The following is a 19,976-nucleotide window of genomic DNA, read 5'->3' as shown; positions in this document are numbered from 1 at the left end:
ACAGTGTGGACGGGCAGGCGGCGCTTCTCGGAGGATCCCGTAAACGATGTTTGCGAATTTGAACGTGGGCCTGAAAGTGCAGGGAAGCAGCAGAAAAATTCCAAGCCGGGGAGTCGTGTGATCAGATCCAGATTTGAACAGAGGAGGTCCCGTGAGGAGGTGGAGACCAGTCAGGGGGCAGATGTGTTCATCTAAGCAGAAGTGGTGGGACCTGGAACTGGTGGCAGGGATGCAGAGCAGGGACGGATTTCACGGACCCTGGCGGTGGAGGTAATTTGGTGGGAGAGGGGCTGGTTGAGGGGGAAGAGTCGAGCTTGATTCCTGTGCTTCTGGCTTGAATGGATGAATGATGGAACCTTAATGGAGATACAGAAGGCGGGAGGAACAGAGGGTAGCAGAGACCACTGGCCTGAATTCGGAGACGCTGGGTTTGCAACTTGGTGGAATACTTCTGAGTGGAGACTTCTTCAAATACGTAGGGGCATAATTTGAGTCATTCAGAATTGTAACTGAGCTTTTACGTTATTTGCCTTGTTATTCTTTGAATAAGTTCCCATGTTCTCCAGGATTTTTGATTGCACAGGTCACAGAAATGCTTATTCCTCACAATCCAGCTAACGGTTAAATTCTAAGAGAACCTAAGGTCAAACCCATCTTTTAAAACTCTTTCTGTTGAGGTGTAATTTACACACAGGGAGGTGCTCACATGTTGAGGGTACAGTCTGATGGACTTGTACGTGTGATACATTCTTGTACCCACTACGCAGAGTTCTTCCAGCCCCTGGAGGTCTCTTCCTCTCCCCTCCCCCAGTAACGCGCCCACAAATGATAACTACTGTTCTGACCTGTGTCATCATAGATTGATCTGCCCGTCTTTGAATTTGATTGAATAGAACCGCAAGTAAACACACACACATATATATACACTTTTTTTGTGACTGGTTTCTGTTGCTCATCATTATGACTGTGAGTTTCATCCACTTTGATATTTATAGTTATTGGTTTTATCACTGCTATTTACTGTAATATTCCATTTAAAAATTCCATTCTATGTTTATGGCTGCAGGGACTATTTCTAGTTTGGGGCTGTTACGAAGAAAGCGGCTGTGAATATTCTTATACATGTCTTTTGGTAGACAAACATTCATTTCTGTTGGATGTACAAAAGTATACATATAATTTCCAGTTACTTCTCATTAGCACCAAATAATTCTGCTTACATAATAATTTCTGGTTACACACACACACGTATGCACACATGTAGACAGATACATAGCATAGGGCAGGAAGGAAGGGAGGGAGGGAGGAAGGAAGGATCACAATCCAGGTTTAGAAATTATATCGGAATTTGACTGGGCCTTTATGTGCACAAACGCCTTTTTTACTCTAATTGTAACATAGATCCAGTGCTGTGGTAGTAAAATAAATCAGACACTAGAGTTCGGAATAAGAAAATATTTGTTGAAAGTTGGACAGGAATGAATTTTACTTCTTTTAAAATAGTGTATACTTTTTTTACCAACCACTTATATCTTCAATAACATTAAAATTGATATAAGATTATTAAAGTAATATATTTTAACTGCAACTTCAGTATCCTCTTGCCCCTTGAAAATCCTTCCTATATTTGTGTTTCAAATGCCATACTAGATTTTCCCCCCCGTCTATTGCATTCCTTTTTAATACAGTGAAAACACTGATGGGAGAAATTTAATGCTTGTATTTCTCAAAAGACTGACATTTTAAAATTCAGTTGTAATTCTCAGATGCTCTAGAGAACCTCTAATTTTCATTAGCTTTGCAATGAAAGCAGTAGGAACTACTTTCATAGTAGTAGTTTCTTTCATAGTAGTAGGGCCCCCAGGGACTACTCTAGGTAGTGAATCATTCTGTTACCCTGTTGCTGTTAAAAACATCAATACAGCATTTACTTCTGTTGCTGGGTTTTTTAAAAGTAGAGTAAAAATGAAGCGGTTTCGCAGTCTATGTCTAGTTGGTCCTTTAATTTAGATTTCCCCTTATCTTTGCAGATACTTAAAGCTTCAGAAAGGCTGCCCCTACCACCACAGGAGGACCCGTTTACCCATACGCTGCAAAAGATGGCTGGGATAGATCTTGTGAAGTAATTTCTGAGCAGACCAAGATCTTTGGGAATGAACACTAAAGATGTTTTGAATGGACCATAGTCCACTGGCATTTTAGTGTATTTTCTTTTAGAAACAAAAATCACATGTGATGTTACATTCCTGCATGTCCTTTTCTGATAGCCTTAGTGGATCCGTTGGATTTCTTTTCTTTTTCCTTTTGTGACACAACTTTTAGTCTTACCTGCATTTATGTGTTTTTCAGACAATAGTTAATAATCGTATTGATGATGTAGCAGCAATTGTCATGGCAGGGTTTTAATATCTCTTATCCGTAATTAACACTAACTGTTGGGCTGACTTGTATACACTGTGTGAAACATGATTTAAAACCACTAAGAGTGTCTTAAAGACACTGATGGGGTCATTATTAGCTGTGAAGATTTGCGTTGTATATATCTGCAGCAATACCTTTATAAAAAATTGCTACATTAGCTTCGAGTATTCAGGGTAAAGCTCAACATTTGAGATTCCTGTAGCTTTTAACTTGTTAATTAGAAAATTTTTAAATTTCAATAAAAGTTTAAATTATCATGGTTAATTTATTTTTCAAAATAAGGGGGGAACATTATTGTTAGGACGCAGGGGAAAGGAATGGCCTGTTATATCATGCAAAAATGCTTTTCCACACCTCAGAGCGATTGTAGAATAGCTGTAGTCCCGTGAGTATCTGTGTAAATTTTAGAAAGTCTCTTATCAATTACTGGTGCATAACGTAAAGGTTGTTCTGCCTTTGGCTGGTTAAGTAACGCCCGTACAACGCCGAAGCCTGCTCCGTGTAACAAAGTCCACAGGGCCTCTGGCTGGGTGATGTAGGGTGTGTGAAAAGTGCTCACAAGCCAGAGGCCCGCTGCTGTTTGACAATGTTTGAGCCCTTTCCTTTCCACGCTGAAGCATTTCTTCTATTTTTAGTGTGAGTAATTTGTGGCTCAGAAATAGCCGCCATGATGAAAATACTCATTTGTTAGAGAAAAAAAAAGGTAGCTACACCCTCATTTTGAAAGGACCCTGAGCTATAAAAAAAAAAAAACTCTAAGAAGTGGTTTCATTTGTGTGTCCGGGGAGCTCTTGATCATGTTCACATTGTTTTAAGATAAAGTGGCATTTTTTTCTGCTTTTAGGGTCAAAATCAAAGAGATTTTATATTTTTCTCATTAGAGGTCATCGGTACAATGTAGTAAGTTATGCTGAACCGTAGTGTAGTGAAACCCAAAGTAATATGTTAGTAAAGAAGCAATAATTTTCTAAAGCTGTGATCTGGGTAATACAGAGTTGCTACTCAGAATCTCCTAAAGCTCTTACTCTGTATTGTGAATTATAGAAGACTACTTTTTATAAAGCCATATTTTTTTAGGGAAACTTAGGAGTGACATAGAACTGATAAATGCGTAGAATAAATTTTGCTGGATTTTTGTATATAATCATCTCTAGAACTCTGGACATTGAAGATTCATTATGCTGTGGTCAACTTCAAATACTTTCTAATTCCAAATATCTCAATGAATGAGCCTTGTCTTTACAGATACATGCCAAGCTGGGCAGCATCAATGGATTTTCTAAAAATAATGTAATCATCTTCTGTTGAATGTTATTTGAGTGCAGTAAGATGCAGAATTCTTCTCTACATTGTCCTTATTTTGAAGTATATTATTTTTTGTTTTGTTACATAACAAAATTGGTTCATTTTATACTTGCTAGTATTTTAGAATATTATAGCATTTTTGATGACTAAAATCATAAAGGCGTACCTTCAACCTCTTTCTTAACCTATTTCTAGTAGGTAATGTTTATTTATTTATTTTAACATTTACTATTATGCTACATTTTGGGGAGCAGAATGAAAATGAAATAGCCCCTGCATCCATCCTGTGTAGGTTTTTGTCCGGCACCTAGAAGTTCTGATAATTCCCTGGTGTGGCCACTCCCCTCCCCTGTACCCTCTGATCCTCTATTGACCATCACACGGTGGGGATATTAACTTCAGCCTGGTTGAGAGGACCAAGGAGCAGCTGGAAGGGCAGCATAGGGCACAGAAGGTTCTCTTCTGATCTTCATTCTGTGGGCAGAAAAGGAGAACTAGACACATAGGGACGAAGCTTCTGGGGTTCTAGAAAGTGTTGTTTTCTCTTCCGATATGCCCAGAAGAAACTCTTAGAAAAAGGCTTTCAGGCTGAGCAGACCACTTTTCCTGACTGCACTTACTCTGCTAAGTGCTGAGTTAAGGAGTCGAGTTTTCCCAGCACATGGGTGTTATTACCCTGCTTGCACACAAGGAGACTGAGGGTCAGAGAGGCTGAAATGCCTGCTGGCTGAGGTCCTTCATGGCCTAGAGTCTAGAGTGCTCAGGTGGGCACCAGGTGGAAGGCGGAAGCCATTGGAGGGCGGCCACGAGCTGGTGGAGGGCAGTCAGGTAACTAAGGAGTAATAGTCCAGGTGATGTTGTGATAGGACCTGACCTGGGGAAGCGCTATTGGAGAGAGAGGAAGGGGACCACGTGACTTAGTGAAGACTGGGTCAGGGAGAAGCGGAGCCCCAGGCCTGCGTCTCGCGGGGTGAACAGATGCCAGTGTGACAAGGAACTCGGGAGGACACACAGGCCTGGATGGAGATTAGCTTTGCCAACAAGAACTGGCCAGTAGGCAGATCAGCGTAGTAGCTGGAATATGATTGCGTTCAGAATAATTGAATATGCAAAAGTGATTTTTTTTAATGGTTGTATGACAGTTTTTAAAAGATTAAGATCCTGTTCTTTTTAGTAAGATTTTTCTTATAATGTTAAATAGTGTTGAAAAAGAAAAAGTAGGCGGAGCCCAGAGCGAGGCGCACAGCGGAGGAGTTTCCTCCCAACTGCGGCCCCGTGCGCCACCGCCGCCGCCAGGGCCGGGGCCCTAAACTGCGGCGTCCCCGGCCCCCCGCCACCTGGGGGGTCGCCCTCCCCGCTGCCGCCTCCTCTCCGATTCCCGCCTGCCCAGGGCCAAGGGGCTCTGCTGCGAGCCCCCGGCCCGGAGGGGCGCCCCGGGGTCTCTGTGCCCGCCCACGCCCGCCGGCCCAGATACCTGTTCGGCCCACACCAGCCCGGTCGCCGGGGGCCAGGATGAAAGTGACCGTGCGCCTCGGCAGCACCGGCACCGTGGTGCCCTGCAAGGAGGGCCGGATGCGCGTCCGGGAGCTCACGCAGCAGGCGCTGCAGCGGTACCTGAAGACCCGGGAGAAGGGAAAAAGGAATCGGAAGCTCTGAGAACACTGTGCTTTACTCTCCCACATGGCAACCATCGGCTGGAGCTGAGGACACCTCTTTAGAAGGAATCATTGTGCTGTAGTCTCCATTATCACCTTTCCCAGCACATGACTGTGCCCCCAGTACTGTTTCCTTGTGTGCTGGCGCTTCAGGGTTCTGGCCTTTCAATCGGATCTCATCCATTCCATGGCTTCAGCTACCCTCAAGCACACACCTCTAGCCTTGAACTTGCTAGAACTCAATATCCACCAGCCTGTGGACTTCACCTCCTTGATGTCCCATATACAGTTCGAGCCCAGCCTATTCTCTGTACATCTGCTCGCCCCCATTCTCCTGTAGCCTGTTTCTCCATTTCTGGTGCCGCCATTCACCTGGTTATCTAATCCAGAAACCTGGAAATCCTTCATTCCTTGATGACCTCTCCTCCGTATTCTACCACTTGTCTAGTTGGTCAGAAAGTTCCTTTGATGCTTCCACGCGCTCTTTGATCTGCTTCCTCTTTTCTGTGCCAAACCTTGCGTTTCTCATTCCTACCATGGGAAACTGCAGCAGACCAGTTAACTGGCCTTTCTGCCTTTTCTAGCTCCCAACTCTTCCAGACTGTTCTGCATTGAGGACTTTACAGCTGCAAATCTGATCATGTCTGGAGTATTGCTGGGAGTATTTGAATGACTCTACATTGCTTTTAGGTGAAAACCCACTTTGCTTACTGGTCCAGTACCTTCTCTATTCCACTATACCCTTTAAACTGGTACATAGCAATGTAGTATTCTGTCACATTTCCCCCCACCCCAGGTAAATCCTGCTTATCTTTTGGGATGAGTCTCCAGTTGCCTCTCCTCTAGGAATTCCCTCCCTCCCTTCCCCCCTCACGATCACTTAGGGGCCTCATTCTCATGTTCCTAGAGCTCCCTGTGCTGTGCTTTCATTTTGAAAACTACATTTACATTATACTGTCTATTGGTCAGGGTCTAGTAACTTAACAGACAGCCCCCGAAGGACAGTGGTTTATCCCAGCAAAGGGTCTCTTTCTGGGTGGGAGGTGTGGGCTCTGACCCATACAACCACCTGTCCACCGTTCCTTTTTTCCTTTTGGCTTTGGCTGCAGATCCCCTGCTCTGTGCTAACTGATGAACAAAGAGAGTGTGGAGGATGCCACAGGAGACATAGGGCCTGGCCTGGAAGTGGCAGACATCACTTTTGTGTCAGCATTCTGCTGGTGAGACTGGCCATGTGCACCGTCTAGATGCAGTGGCCTGGGGAAGTAGTCCACTTGGACATAGGAGAGCGACTAACTGGGCTCTGCCACATGGTGCAATCATTTTGTCTCTCTTACTCTACTGTGGGCTATTCAAGAACAAAGAATGAGTCATTTATTTTCCTATCCCCATTTTTTAGCACAGTATCTGATATATAGTGGGTATACCAGAAATGCTCATTAAATTATATCAAAGTCCACATCGTTTTCTTTCATAAAAATGACCTTGTATTCAACACAATGTTTTGTAAGTTTGAAATCTTCATATGTGGTATAGTTTTAAAAAGAAAGTCTAAATGCAGCTTTTCTCGATTATCTTCAGTTACCTCATCACATCCACATGTGCCGTAGGCAGTAGTTTAGTGATCCGTTATATCTGCCACACTGATTGTCTTTAATAACAGCTTCAAATTCTGACACGTTGACTTACTTTGTAGATTTTTGAGACTGAGTGCTCTGCAGTTGTGGATTGTCAGCAAAGAAACATCATAATGTTTTTGTTCCATGAAGATTTGTGCCGTGCTGTCCCACGTATTTGAACAATGTTTGATTTTCAGCATTTTATCCATTAATTTCATGTTGATTTTAAAAATGATTCTGGACTGTCAAAAGAAAAAGAAAAAGTAACGTTAGTACAGTTAGAGAACGTGTAACATCGTTTACTTTTCGTGTATGTATTTAAACACTAAATTCGAGTTACCGGTGAGGTTGTACTTTTGTAATTTTCTGGGTTGGACTGAGTGTAGAGTTCCCTTTTATGTATGGACTGCCCACTGTTGGAATATACAGAGCATGACTAACGTAGTATTGTTGTAGAGTGTGGCCTTCTGAATCGGTCTTAATTGTTCTGCAACCCTTGGCAAGATTCCTTAGCCTCTCTAAGCTAGTTGCCTGATCTACAGAATTAATATTACCTTTCAGAGCTGATTGAGTTAAATGGGATCATCTGCATTAAGTGTTTAGAACAATGCCTGGCAGACAGTTAAATTTTAATAAATCATTTTCCTTTTTGGCGCGTCGAGGGCCATTTGAGATCTCCCAGGGAAGCCTATGTACAAAGAGTAAAGTAAAGCAAAGTTACGCTTTATTCTACTGTGTAGAATGCTAGTGAGGTAAGCTGGATCTCTTAGAAAACTTTCCCTAAGCTAAATTTAAGCACTGAAAACCCGAGAAGCTAAAATTCCCTGCTCTGTGTATTTTCCACACCCAAACACGGGATCTCAGCATGCTGATGTGAGGTAGGGCAGAAGAGGCCACAACCCACAGCTTTCGCCCCGGGGCCGGAATGATTGGGCTAGGCCTTCTTAGGGCAGCCTCTCGCCCACCCTAGGTATTGCATTGCAGGAGATACAAACGTGGTGGCCCTGATTCCTGGGAGCGCACCTGGCCAGGGCCCTCCCACACCTATTTAAAAGGTGACCAGTTCAATCCACTCCTCCTTCCTTGGTTTCCCCCCAGGGGCAGGAAGATTTGTGGAGAGCCCTAAACTTTTCTTCATGACCAGCACCTACCCGTCTTCTCTAGTCAACTTAGAAACTTGCATTTTATGCTTGATTTTTAAAATTACACTAGCCATGTGTCAGGTAACAGATTACTGGAGGGTGTGGAGACTCCCAGCCCTCCTGGAGGCATTGCTGGTACCGCAGAGAGAGAGCTCCTTGGAGATCGAGATTTCTGATGCTTTTCTTCTGTCCTGTATCCCGGATGCCTCCAAGACTGCAGCTTACTAACCGATGTGCTGCCTGTACTGATGAGGAGGGTATATATTAATAAGATCAGAAATTCTAGAAAGTTCAGTAGTGATCTAGAAGTCTTTTTATTTTATATCCTCATACCTCCCGAAGCACTGGCTAGCGTGTATACAACCATTGTTATAAAACGCACTCTTTGCAAAAGTCAAGACCTGCACTTCTCTTCCCCTTCGTTTCCCTTGCAACAAAAGTAGAGGCTGGCACAGGAGAAAGAGCGTGTTTTGGGATTGTGTGCACCGCTGACCTTGATGACTTGGGCCCTCTACTTTCTCAGCTTCCGCTTCCTTCTCTGCACGAAGAAGGAGATAAGACTTTCTGCAGAGGGTGTCGGGAGACAAGAGACGTGCCTTGTGCTTGGCACCAAGCTGGCACACTTTTAGTCAGTTTGCTTCCTCTCGCCTGGGGTCTCAAAGGAGAAAGACACTCGATGGATAAAAATACCCCTTGCATCAGGAGCCTGCCTCAGATTTACTTGTCGCCTCCAAAAAATGAAATGGTTTATATGAATGAATGTGGGAAACTGGGGATGAAAAAATCCAATGATTGTGACTGCAACCCTGAACGCATCCTGCACGGCACCCGCACCCTCTCACATCTACTCTGGGGAAAGGATGGAATCTATGACTTTTAAAAAATTAATTAATTTATTTTGGGCTGCGTTGGGTCTTCGTTGCTGCGCATGGGCTTTCTCTAGTTGCGGCGAGCGGGGGCTACTCTTTGTTGCGGTGCGCGGGCTTCACATTGCGGTGGCTTCTCGTGTTGTGGAACACGGACTCTAGGCGCACGGGCTTCGGTAGTTGTGGCACGCGGGCTCAGTAGTTGTGGCTTGTGGGCTCTAGAGCGCAGGCTCGGTAGTTGTGGCGCACGGGCTTTGTTGCTCCACGGCATGTGGGATCTTCCCGGACAAGGGCTCGAACCCGTGTCCCCTGCATTGGCAGGTGGATTCTTAACCGCTGCGCCGCCAGGGAAGTCCCTGGAATCTATGATTTTTTTAATCAATCTCCCAAACTCTGCCCCATCCCCACTGGAACTCATGCATACACATCATTCCTAGGAATTCTCAAAGACTAGATAAGTACCTACTGGGACAGAAATTAACTGGTCTACCTTGAAAATTAACTAGATCCTAATCTGTACTAAACAAAAGGCCAGATAGGAGGTTATAAATGCAGAAATGAGCTTGTTTACACAGTCAGGTCATGTGCTGTTCCCTGTGTGTGGTGGGTGTTCTTCGGCCTGTCCAGGTTCTTGGTGGGTTTCGCTGTGCTCGGCAGCCCCATCCGTTGGTGTAGAGACACTAGCTGTGATGAACTTAGTGAGAGGCTGATACAGCCTCTCCTCAGCAGGTGAGCTATAGCGCACCTGGGCTCAGTGTGGGCATCCCCAGTGGGTCACCTGGATGTATGAAGTCCTTTAGGAGTGAGGCTAGTGTTCTCAGTAGGGTGGCATGCTGCATTCCTTGAAAGCACACAGTGCCTATTATAAAGTAGTATATGGCTTTAGGAGACAATAAAAATATTGGACGGGCCTTGAGGAGGGCTTCTCCTGACCCAGTTTGCACCCACAGGGGCACTTACTGTTGGTGGAGATGACCCTCCACCCCTTATAGACCAGGAACATTCAGCCTGGTGCCCAATGCCTACTTACTGCTCGGCGACTTTTATAAGTTATTCAGATTCTTAATATTTTATAGCAAATTGCATGTGTAAAGAATTCAGGATTTAGGAAAATTAAATTGTTTGCCCAGAAATATTTTTCTGTTTTTTTAAATTGAAGTGTAATTAATTTACAATGTCATGTTAGTTTCAGGTGTACAACAAAGTGCTTCCGTCATATACATTATATAATTTTTCAGATTCTTTTCCATTGTAGGTTATTACAAGATATTGAATATAATTCCCTGTGCTGTATAGTAGGTTCTTGTTGTTTATCTGTTTTATATACAGGAGTGTGTTTCTCTTAATCCCAGAAATATTGTTCTTAAACGATATTTATTTGAATTCATTTAAGATAGTCCTGTAATTTGAGATATTGAATCATGACTCTCACAGTACTTATTTTGCTTTGTCTTTTCAGAAACAAATAAGAAAACAGATGATCCAGAAAAAAAAGAAAAAGGTGAGATTATCAAATCGTTTCACATATACATAGGGAAGAGTTACTGTATCAATACTATCCATGAATAACATGATTTTATTTTATATCACTAGTTAAAATAAATTGCCAGTGAGTTAATTATTTCAATGATTTTATCAACAGACATTAATATTCTCCATAAACACTAAAAGCTAAGGCTCTGGAGAGAGATTGGCTTCTAATCCTGGTTTTGTCATTCACTGTACATGCATCTTGAGAATTACTTAGCCTCTGTGCCACAGTTTCCTCTTCTGTGATATGGGAATAATAATAATAGTACCAACTTCCAGGAACTGTTTCCACAATAGTAATTAAGTGAAAATATATGTAAAGTTCTTAAAGCAGTGTCTAGCACAGGGAAAGCACTTAGGAAATGTTAATTATTATTGTCACCTTTGTTGACAAAGGTGCCAAGTAGAGAGATCCAAGGTAGAGAGATCCAAAGATGATTAGAACGTGTTCTTTTTTCAAGGAACTCTGAATTGTGGGAAAGAAAGGCATGCAAACAGTTACATCCATATAGAAAACGTCATCTCTGCCTTCTGAGAACTTATTACAGAGGCATTCTAATAAATTTAAGAATGGTGTAGAATTTTAATTCAACTCTCACAGAGGTCATTAGAGTGAGGAGTTATTAAATTTATAGTTAAATTTATAAATATTATATGGATGATCATAGAATAGTGTTTATACTTTTAGAGTCAATTGAATGATAAAATCGTCAGTGATTAAACATTATTGGAGTTTCAGGAATGGCTTTAATTTGTGGTGATAAAAGAAGTGTTTACACTTAAAAGATACAGTTCGAGTAAGGTCCAAGATCTTACTTACTCAGTATGTAAATACTACTTGAGTATATGGAGTTACTGGCCTGTGGCCATTGTTTTATAGCCCTTAGGCTGGGAACCAAGCATTTAGCTCATGCATTTTTTTTTTCTGACTAGCTGTTTTTAATTTTATATTAAAGTGATATACAGGTCTAATTTTTAAAGTGTGACTTATAAAGAAAAATAATATTCTTCTACCCTACTACTCCCTATCCATGAGTCCCATCCCAACATTTTTAGTTGTTTCTTCTAGTACTTCCCTATGCATTTCTTTTGTTTTAATTGAAATACAGTTGATTTACAATGTTGTATTAATTTCTGCTGTACAGCAAAGTGATTCAGTTATACATTTATATATATTGTTTTTTTAAATATTCTTTTCCATTATGGTTTATCATAGGATATTGAATATAGTTCTCTGTGCTATACAGTAGGACTTTGTTGTTTATTCATTCCATATATAATAGCTTAAATCTGCTAACTCCAACCTACCAATTCATCCCTCCCCCACCCCCCTTTCCCTTGGCAACCACAAGTCTGTTCTTTATGTCCGTGAGTCTGTTTCTGTTTCATAGATAGGTTCATTTGGGTCATATTTTAGATTCCACATTTAAGTGCTATCATATGGTATTGGTCTTTCTCTTTCTGCCTTCACTTAGTATGATAATCTCTAGGTGCATCCATGTTGCTGCAAATGGCATTATTTCACTCTTTTGTATGGCTGAGTAGTATTCCATTGTATATATGTACTACTCCATTGTACATATGTAGTACATCTTCGTCCATATATCTGTCAATGGACATTTAAGTTGTTTACACCTACGCATTTCTAAATAACTTCTGAATTCCACAATTTTCTCCTCCATATTGGAAACCATTGGCTGGCTTTTATATATAGATGACTGGGATTTCACCTGATCATCTACTCACACAAGCTCTCCATGCTGCCTTACCTCCCCCATCTTCCACTATATTCATGACTTACTCTGTTGGGTAGTGATGAGTACTAAGGAGAAAAGACAAAGCAGAGAGGAGAGTATCAGCAGCTTTTGAAAGAACTGATCACTTCCTGTCCTCCGCAACACTTCCTTCCCTTGGCCTGCAAGATGCCACGGTCTTCTGACTTTCCTCCTATCTGTACTGTTTGCTTTTTCCCAGCCTCTTGGGGTGGTTGCTCCTTTTCGCCCTGACCATCAAGCATTGGAGGCTCCAGGATCAGTCCTCAGAGTGTTTCTCCATCTACACACACTCCCTTGATGATCCCATCAAATCTCATGGCTTTAAATATGTCCTTATGCCAAAGACTACTGCTTTAACTGCAGGCTGGGCCTCTTCCCTGAACTCTAGACAGGTATGTCCAGCTGTCTACCTGATGGCTACCTGGTGCCCTCAGTTGGGTATCAAATAATCGCAACAAACTTAAAAAGTATAAAACGGAACTCCTGACCTTCCCCTGAAAATACACTCCTCCTACAAATCTTCTCTTTCCTGCCTCCCTGTCATTCCATCTTCAAACCCTGTCCTCTCTTCTGAATGGATCCCGAATCCAGCTACTTCCTGCCACCTTCCCCCGTCTACCACCTGGGTCCCAGCTGCCACCATCTCTTGCCTGATTATTTCACTTGCCTCCTAACTGGCCTGGCTTTGTCTCTATAATCTTTCTCAGTTCAGTAGCCACAGTGACCGTTTTCAAACCTAAGCCGTATCATGTTGCTCACATGCCTCCAGCCTCTTCACATCTTCCGCAGGGTAAAACCGAAGTCCTTTCCAGTGGTTTACAGCCCTCACGCATCGGGTTCTCGCTCTCAGAAGGTCTCTGAGGCGGTTAATGATGTGCTCGAGGCTGCTGTGGGAAGACTTGGCTAAGAGCACTCCAAGCAGAGAACAGTCTGTGCAAAGGTCCTGAGGCGGGAGCGAAGGCCTGAGAAGCTGGAGCACCCCTAACAATCTGAGATTGTGTGGAGGGCAGTCGGAGAGAAAGTCAGGGGCCAGACCATGGCAGAGTCAGGATTGGTTTCTTCATGCAGTGGGGCGCCATGCCCAGCCCATGCAAGTGCCTGTGCAGAGCAGAGCCTTTCCACTTCACACTCTGACTGGTTGGCTTCTGGGAGGCTCACTCCAGCACCTTCTTGCAGAGATAGAGACGGGAGGGTGGGTTGTGGAGGTCACTTGTTGCCAACGTAAACAGGGGCAAACCCTGCTCCAGACGCCATGCACAGCGTTGCTGTGACCTCAGGCTGCTCACTCCGCGGGGCTCCGTTTCCTCCCGGGGGCTGTGTGTCCCTCTGCACTGCCTGGTTCCCTCTGGTACCCTTTGCACAGCTTTACCCTCCCGGGGTTCTGAGCCTAAAGCGATCTTTCCAGGGGCCTGGGAGGTGGGCTCCCTTGGCTATTTCTTCACGGAACCTGTGGAGAGAATCCGCAGCAGCTTCACCTGATCGGCTTCTCACTCCATCATGTAGAACTTATATTAATACCTGTATCAGTACCAACCGAGGGATGTTGGCAACCGAAGTCTTTTATTGATTGTGACATCCAAGAAGAGTCTTAGGATTAAAAGACATAATGAATCAATGTTACCCCAGATTTACTGAAAATCCTATTTGAGCAAATTGTCAGCTTTGGGAATTCCATCTGTTTTTTACTCAGATAGATTCATCCAGGGCTGTTAACTGGAAGGGCAGAGGGAAGGGGAAATATTCCATTTCCGGAATATGTGGTGAAAAAATTGAATGTTTTAATAGCCAGACATTAATTTCATAATAATAGAAATGGAGATTTTTTAAAATAGTAATTGTAAATTTGTCTCAGGATAAACCATTAGGTTGTCTAATTTTCTACCGCGTTACCTCCCTCAAGTTCTTTATCAAAGAACCACGGATGAGAGGGGGAAGATATTATTTTTACTTAGAATTAATAATTATATGATCCTTTTCTTTTAGAGAATCAGGTTTAGTATATTTTGATAGAGTCATAGGTTTGGAATAGGGCTAATTCCAAAACAGGCCCTCTTTGGAGATGCCAGCTTCTTAAATTGAATCAGTTTATTTACATCTGTTTTAGCTAAAATTGCTATATCAGTTTCTCCCCACTGGATGTCATCTTTTCCCACACATTCCATATTCCACAGCCACAGAATGGGATTGTGAGTCACAAAGTAATGCAACACAAAAATGGCTTATGAAATGTCCAGTTCAAACAGTTATTTTTATTCATCCATTTATTGAGAACATATTGAGTACCTGCTATGTGCCGGGCCCTGTTTTAGGCACTGGGGCTAAAACATTCAATAAAAACAAAGTCTCAGTTCTCGTGGTACTTATAACTTATATTTTAGTGTATGTGTATGTAGGGAAGTATATAATTAAAAAACATAGAATATAATATGCAGTGATAAGTATGAAAAGGAATATAAAACGGGAAAAGAGTACAGAGAATGACAGTGGGCTGGGGTGTTGCTCTGTTGATGGGCCTCTTGGACAGTGACATTTGGAGATGCAAGATGCAAGGGCGTGAGCTCTGCAGCCACCTGGGAGAAGTGAGTTCCAAGGGTGGAATATGAACATGAAAAACATATTCATAGTCCCTCGGGGAGGTGTGCTTAGCACGTGTGAGGATTAGTGGGGAGGCTAGTGTGGCAGGTGAGGAATATGAAGGGAGAGAGAGAGGAGGGGGTGAGATCAGAGGGGTTATAGGGTCCAAATCACATAAAGCTTTGAAGAAGGGCTTTGAATATGATCTCAAGTGAGATGGGAAGCCATTGGGAGATTCTGAGAAGAAGATTGGTATGATCTGCTTTATGTTTCAAAAGACTCATTCTGGATGTAAGGATGCAAAATTGGAAGCAGGGAGGCCACTTAGAAGATGCTTGCAGTGGTCCGGGCATGAGATGGTGACACCTGGGCTTAGGATGTGGGGTAGATGTGGCGAGCAGTGGTTAGATTCTGCATATATGCCCATGTGAGGTCTGTAGGATTTGCTAATGGTTAGGATATGGGGTATGAGAGAAAGGAGTCAAACGTGACTTCTTAAAAAGCTGTGCGTTAACAAATTCATTGAATGTTAAAAGTATGCAGTGTGTTACTGATTTAATACATGTCAAATGTCAGTTATTAGAACAGGATTTGTGAGCCTTTAAAGAAATTTGAGGAGCAACAGAATATACCCATGCCTGCAAAAAGGGAATGTGCTTTTGCATGTGTTTGTATGTCTGTGTGTGTGTGTGTGTGTGTGTGTGTGTGTGTGTGTGTTAGATAAAATTGCTTCTGGATCAGAGCCTTTTCCAGCAATTCTCCTTTGATTTAGACTAATGTTTAATATCCCACTATATTATTCGTTACAATTAAGGATATGCTTACTCACTAAATTTTGTGAACATCTTTAAAAAGGCATTTAAAGATTTCCTGGTTACTATTTGTGTTCTTTTAAAAGTAATAGTGCCTCAACAAAACACCAGTTGGCACTAGAAAACAAGTCACATTTACACTAACAAATGACATTTTTTGTGCAACTTAGAGAAAAGTCTGGGATGGCTATATTACTGCCCTTAAATCAGCTTAATGCAACCAGTACCTCATACGGGTATTTCTGAGTTTTCTGTGATCATAAGGAAAATAGAGAGAGAGCCAACAAGGGCAATAATCAAGCCTAGTTAAGAAGTTTTCATGTTTTTAAAATATCAATATGTCTGTCTCTATGAAGATTTTCCTGGGATTCTTACAACTGTATGTAACGTATTTGAGCAAAAATGGAGAACATTGCCCTGAGGATTAAAAACTAGACTCCTTACGGCAGCACTTAAAGCATCTCAGGATCTGGCGCCTGCTTATGTCTTTCCTCTGTTCAAAATGCGCTTCCTTGACTCCCCACTTCACAGTCACAAACTCCTGTTCCTCAGAACTGAGCATAGCGATGACCTCTGCCAGGAAGCCTTCCCTGACTACACCCCCATCTCCTACCCGACGCTAGAAGATGTACTTCTCTTCTCTGTTCCCAAGAAACCTCGTGTTTCAGATTTTTGACATGTATTTTGAGTTTTCCCCTTAATTTTTACACACACACACAAAAAACTTCTTAAGGGTGGGAACCATGACCTCCTCCACCCTTGTATTAGTCAAGGTTCTCCACAGAAAGAACCAATAGTGTGTGTGTGTTTGTGTGTGTGTGTGTGTGTGTGTGTGTGTGTGTGTTTAGAAAGAAACACAGACACAGAGAGATGTATTTTAGGGAACTGGCTCATAACATTGTACAGGCAGCAAGTCTAAAATCTGCAGGGCAGGCAGGCAGGCAAACTGGAGACCCAGAAGAGAGTTGATGTTATAGCTCAAGGACAAAGACATTCTGGAGGAAGAATTCCCTCTTTCTTGGAGGTGGGAGGGGTGTCAGTCTTTTTCTTTGGGTCTCCAACTGATTGGATGAGGCCCACTGACATTATGGAGAAAAATCTGCTTTACTCAAAGTCGACTGATTGAAATGTTAGTCTCATCTAAAAAATATCTTCTCATCTAAAAAAATACCTTCACAGCAACATCCAGATAAGTTTGACCAAATATCTGGGTACTATAGCCTGGTTAATTTGATGCATCAAATTAACCATTACATCTCTCCAGTGGCAATTAACCATTACATAGTAGGAGCTGAATAAAATAGTTGTAGTATGAAAAAATGTGGTTAATTCCATTTCCTTTGATTGCCTCTTCATCTGATGGTGATAATATGAGATGCAAATAGCCTAAATGGTGGGAAGGGAGAATTATAAACAGAATATCCAAGTACGAATGAACTTTGTGTCTACAGTGTACTATATCTCAAGTTATTTTCACATAGTTTCTCATGTAGTCCTTATCAAAAAGATCTTGTGAATTAAGTATTTTTTAGCCATTATTTCAAGTATTTTTTTTTCTTCTTTCTCTCTTCACTACTTCTGGTGTTCCAATTAGTTACACGTTGGACTGCATGATACTGTCCCACAGCTTTTGAACCTTCGTTCAGTTTTTTCCTTTGTATTGCATAATTTCTATTGCTCTATCTTTAAGTTCAGTGATTCTTTCTTTTGCCATTTCAAATCTGCTGTTGAGTCCATCTAGTTAAAATTTCATTCCAGCTACTGTTCTTTTCAGCTCTAGATTTCCAATTGCTTCTTTTTTGTAGTTTCCATTTCACTGTCAAGATTTTGTATCTGTTCACTCATTAAAACCTTGTTTTTTCTGTAATCCTTTGTATTCAGTTATAATCACTAATTTGAAGTGTTTTTCTGATAAACCTGGTATTTGGGCACGCTCAAAGGCAGTCGCTATTGACTCCTTTTTTGTATCCTGATTATGAGTCAGGAGAGTCCTTTGCCTTTGCATGTCTAGTAATTTTTGGTCAAAAGCTGGATTGTGTATGTTATATGTTGTAGCATCTCTGGAATTTGTTTTGCTTTTTCTGGGAGTTGTTGGTGTCTAGTATACAGTTAATTTGCTTGGGCTCAAACGGAAAAAATCTGTCTCCCCTGCAGTAGGAAGCAGCGACTGCCTCTGCTCAGGATTTTTGGCTTCTAACCGCTGTTTTTAAGTCTAGCCCTCTGGTGGGTGGCGGTCGAGGGTGGGTGGCGGTCGAGGTGCCCTGTGGCTGCATAGTTTACTGGTCTGCTGAAGATTTGGGCGGGATTCATACTCAGATCTCGGGGCTGGCTTCTGAGATTTCCCTTTGCATGTGGGATTCCCCGTCTAAGTTTCTGGTTGCTTTGCCAGCGCTACCTTCTGCGCAAGTTATATCTCAAGCCAGGAGGACATCTATTTTCTGCTACTCAGACTGTGTGTGTATTGAGAAATGTATTCAGGCAAGACACAACAAACTTACAGATTTCACCAGAAGCAGTTATGTTTTTTGAAGATCGATTTCTGCCATAGTTTTTGCTGCCATGAAGTCTCCCGATGATTCCTGCCTCCTAGCAGTCATGCCTCTCTGTAGTCCTCTCTTCACTGAATAGGGCGAACCTGTGTGACCCAGAGGGTATCGCAGAAATGACAGAGTGTGACTTCCAAGGCTAGGTCATGACAGACATTGCAGCTTCTACCTTGCTTTCCTTTGGATACCTGCTCTGGGGGAAACCAGTTGCCATGTTATGAGAACACACAAGCAGCCCTTCAGGCAGGTCTGTGGAGGAGGAGGAACTTGTGTAAGATAATAAATGTTTATGGTGGTTGTAAGCTGCTAAGTTTGGGGGTAGTTTGTTTTGCAGTCATGTATAACGAATGCATCCTCTTCGAGTTTCTGCTTGCTTTTTCACCAGCCTCCCTGGGGTTACCCATGAAGATGGAAAGTTAACCATCAGCCAGGGATTTGGGCAGAGTTTACTCTCAGGATCTCAGTCCTTCTGTGGCTCTCCTGCTTCCAACATTTCTCCTTTAAATTTCTATCTGCTCTGTCGCTCTGAATGCCGCCATCCACGCCCTTCAGTGAGGAAGGACACTGCCCATGCAAGAAAACCACAAACTCATCATTCTTACCCAATGTAGAAACAATCTTTCAAGAATAAACCCTTCTATTTTTAAGTTTCTCCCTGTCTTTAGTCATGTTCTAGTGCCTTCAAATAATTGTTTTAACGTTTCAGCGATATTTCATTGATTTAATGAGTGAAATATAGAATACTAACACTCTGAATATTGAAGAAGCTGGATATCTCCAACCCATTCTGGATTCCCTGACTGTGAACTGCCTCTTCGTACTTTAGTTAAAAAATTTCTTCTTGTTGATTTTCAGTGGTTTCATTTGTATTACTGATATTAACCCCTTGTTGGATTTTTGTATTACCAAAATATGTTCCCAATTGGTTTTTAATCTATTAACTTCATATACCATGCCTTACAGGTACATAATGGTTGGGATAAATGAGTGTATGAATGAATACGTGAGAGAATAGTGTCCTCTGGTCTGTTTTGGTACTTTGAACAGGTCTAACAATATCACCGTGCTTTCATATACTTTGCCATTATAAAATAATAAAGTATGTACAAAAACATTGGACAACCTTGATTCAGATGATTTTGTTTTTGGGAGCTTGGGAAGAGTGAGGCAAAGAATAAATGCTTCCAGCAAAGAATTTATTCATTATCTTATTGAGATAAGAACTGTAGTTTCTGACTGTGGAGACACGTGTCATCAAGCTTCAATTATTTGGTCTCTTAGGGTCCTTTTCATTGATGTACATAGGCTTGACCAAGTCATCACTGCCTTGAACTCAGTTCCTGCACCGTCAGTGTATGTAGGTCTTCTGTCTTTTAGCTGTCGATTGGAGGTGCTTTGGTTCATTGTCTTCAGCAGTCCCTAAAACACTGTAAGTTTTTCATTATTAGTACCACAGCCCATTTAGATGTAGCGTAGGCTGGTGGTTCAGTTCAGGCCACACCACTGTGGCTTCAGAATTTTCCCTTAATGTAGAAGAGCAATGTAGCAATAACACACTTAAGCCAACTCAGGGCAAAGCTTTGAAAAAACAATCTCCCTTCCACCCTTGCAGCTGTGAAAAGACATTATGAGATAACTGCTGTTAGAGATTTATTATAGTCGTTACATTCAACAGCTACAGTAGTTTTAGTGGTTCCTAAAATATACCAGCAGTTATTGTCTGATTACTTC

At 42.2% G+C, this 19,976-nt stretch overlaps 1 protein-coding gene across 1 annotated transcript in view; it reads left to right on the top strand.

Annotated features, from left to right (window-relative positions):
- The window catches only part of ASPH (aspartate beta-hydroxylase), a 209,831-nt gene that overhangs the window by 98,068 nt on the left and 91,787 nt on the right, over positions 1 to 19,976 (top strand). Inside the window, exon 14 of the mRNA XM_065895024.1 lies at positions 10,468 to 10,509. Within this exon, the coding sequence (XP_065751096.1) occupies positions 10,468 to 10,509 (42 nt within the window). The remainder of the gene's footprint in view (positions 1 to 10,467; positions 10,510 to 19,976) is intronic.

The sequence above is a fragment of the Phocoena phocoena genome, chromosome 17 (assembly GCF_963924675.1).
Source record: "Phocoena phocoena chromosome 17, mPhoPho1.1, whole genome shotgun sequence".
In the NCBI taxonomy this organism is placed as follows: Eukaryota; Metazoa; Chordata; class Mammalia; order Artiodactyla; family Phocoenidae; genus Phocoena; species Phocoena phocoena.
This window is presented reverse-complemented; position numbering and strand designations above follow the sequence as displayed.